General features: G+C 35.1%; 1 protein-coding gene across 1 annotated transcript; it reads left to right on the top strand.

Moving 5' to 3' along the window:
• The first annotated feature begins 304 nt into the window (after positions 1–304).
• On the top strand, positions 305–1,486 carry LOC143529766 (putative F-box protein At3g52320). Its single transcript, XM_077025486.1, has one exon. It carries the CDS (start codon positions 305–307, stop codon positions 1,484–1,486), a length of 1,182 nt encoding a protein of 393 aa, XP_076881601.1.
• The last annotated feature ends 905 nt before the right edge of the window (positions 1,487–2,391 follow it).

Consider the following 2,391-nt stretch of genomic DNA (forward strand, 5'->3'; position numbering starts at 1 on the left):
TAGACGAATAATATAATATTCAAATATATAATCAAATTTCTTTACATGACGAATTTTCTATTTTTCACTCGTGTACTACATAGGTTAGTAACCTAGTAATATATATAACTACTGTTTCAAATTTGAATAACCCAGCAAGCGATTGTGCTATGAATCCATGCTGTTAGGATTGACCCAACACCGGCCCATACTTATAAATTACGTAAAGTAACCATAGAAACCCATATTTAATTTGATCGTATTTTATTTTTTACGTAAACCCTAGAAAGAACTCCATCATCGTCTTTCATAATCAAACTGGAACATGTCATGCGTACCTGATGAAATCCACCAGGAAATCATGAAGCGGCTTCCTGTCAAATCGTTGATTCGATTCCGATCTGTCTCCAAACCATGGAAGTCTCACATCAACAGCTCTGATTTTATTATTAAGCACTCCCGCACACAGTCGCATCATCATCTACTTGTAAAGGATCGAGATGATGCACCCGGGCATGGTTGGCGTGAAATTCGTGACGACACATATGTTTCAATTGTTGATGATGATACTTTTCCAAAACAGAAAGTTTTTTGGAGGGTTCCTCTATACGTTAAGATGCTTGAATGTCCTAAGGTAATCGGCACTTCACACGGTTTAATGTGTTTGCGTGACCGTAAGAGGGACTTGGTTTTTCTTTGGAATATTTCAATTAGAAAAGTTGTTGGTGTTGTTGTGCCGCCTAATGAAAATAAATACATATATGGAACCGTTTTAGGTTTTGGGGGTTGTCGTGAGACCAATGACCCTAAGATTGTCAATATTACATTTCATGATGATAATTATGATTATGATTATGATGATGATGATGATCTTGACCAAATGGGGAAGGATAAGAAAAGTGTATATCACTTCCCTCCTGAGGTTGAGGTTTTCACATTAAGCACGGGGGCATGGAGAAGCTCATATGGCAATCTCCCACGTGAATCAATTCGATTTTGTACTTATGATACCGGGGTAGCTATAGATGGACTTTATTATTGGCTTGCTACTGATACGATTTCCGTGGATGATAACAACAGGAATATTATTATTTCATTTGATATGGCAAGTGAAGAGTTTAGAGAAGTAACCCTTCCACTTGGTTTAAGCCTCGTGTCCATGTCTAAGCTAGGGGAGTCTCTTGTTGTATTTGGTCCAAATAAACACGCTATTGATTTTTGTTACGATGTATGGATGATTGGGGATAGAGTTCAACAATCGTTTACAAGGCTATTCACTTTTACACCAAAAGAGGACGCTTTAGTAAGAGGATTTCGGAAGAGCGGTGAGCCTATAATTAATGTTCCAGAAGGATATGAAAATGAACTTGTTGTTTACGATCCCTACTCAAAACACGTCAATGATCTTGGGATTGAGAGATCACATTGTTCATTTGAAGTGTATAACTACATGGAGACACTGTTCCTACTTGATAAGCCAAATTTTATGGTTTATAATGACATTTGAAAGTGGGGAGTTAAGAACAAAAGGCTTTTAAAGCATAGAGGCAAGGTATAGAGATTTGAGGTACAATTCAAGTTTCAAGATTCTTTAGTTTCATAACGTACATTATTTTATATTTGGTATGCCATTCATAAACCCATGTTTTTGGAACTGAATTTATGTTATTTTGGATTGGTATTAAATTTCATTTGAACCTCACTCTTTTGTTTATCATCCTTAGAACTTCGTGAATCTGATTTTAAATCTGTTTACTACTTTTACTATTTGGAAGTTTGATTAATCTTATATTATATTCAAGAAGTTGAGGCAAATATTAAATAGCCACTAAAGGTTTTGTAGGGTGTGTATTCTTTTAAATAGCTAAGATTAGAAGTTGCTAAATGGATATTTGGCTCAAGTCATAATGACAATCAAGTAAGATCCATCATACGCATTATTTATTCAAAATAACATGAAAAAGCACAGTATCTAGAATTATTAAAAGTACATAACTGAAGTTTAGAAATGTAGTTGCTATGTTCTTTGCTTAAGGACATGTTTTTGATTTTACAGCTCAACTGATTGAATGGTAATATTTTCTGCTGGTAAGATTTAGAATTGAGTTTTGCATATTGTGTCCAACTATATATAAACTCTCAAACGCATTCTGCTCACTTTATCCAGCTGTTGACTTTGACTACCAAACAGAATTGACTATCATATATTCATATTCCAAATCATTTGACTTTTGAGAATAGTTTTAAATTTCAGCATCCAATCTGTGATCCTTAATGATGGCAATGAGCTTGTTAAATGGATCAAAGTACCCGAACAAAGAATTACAACGAACTCTACAAGATACAGACACACCATCTGAGAGCTTCGTTGGGCAGAGTTTCTAACCCGAATTCCCGATACAGTCACACCAC

The sequence above is a fragment of the Bidens hawaiensis genome, unplaced genomic scaffold, assembly GCF_021521415.1.
Source record: "Bidens hawaiensis isolate Kalapana, Puna unplaced genomic scaffold, B.hawaiensis_p1.1 tig00000636_1, whole genome shotgun sequence".
Lineage (NCBI taxonomy): Eukaryota > Viridiplantae > Streptophyta > Magnoliopsida > Asterales > Asteraceae > Bidens > Bidens hawaiensis.

Coding starts and splice junctions, on each gene's coding strand:
- LOC143529766 (XM_077025486.1), top strand. CDS start 305: ATGTCATGCGTACCTGATGAAATCCACCAGGAAATCATGAAGCGGCTT.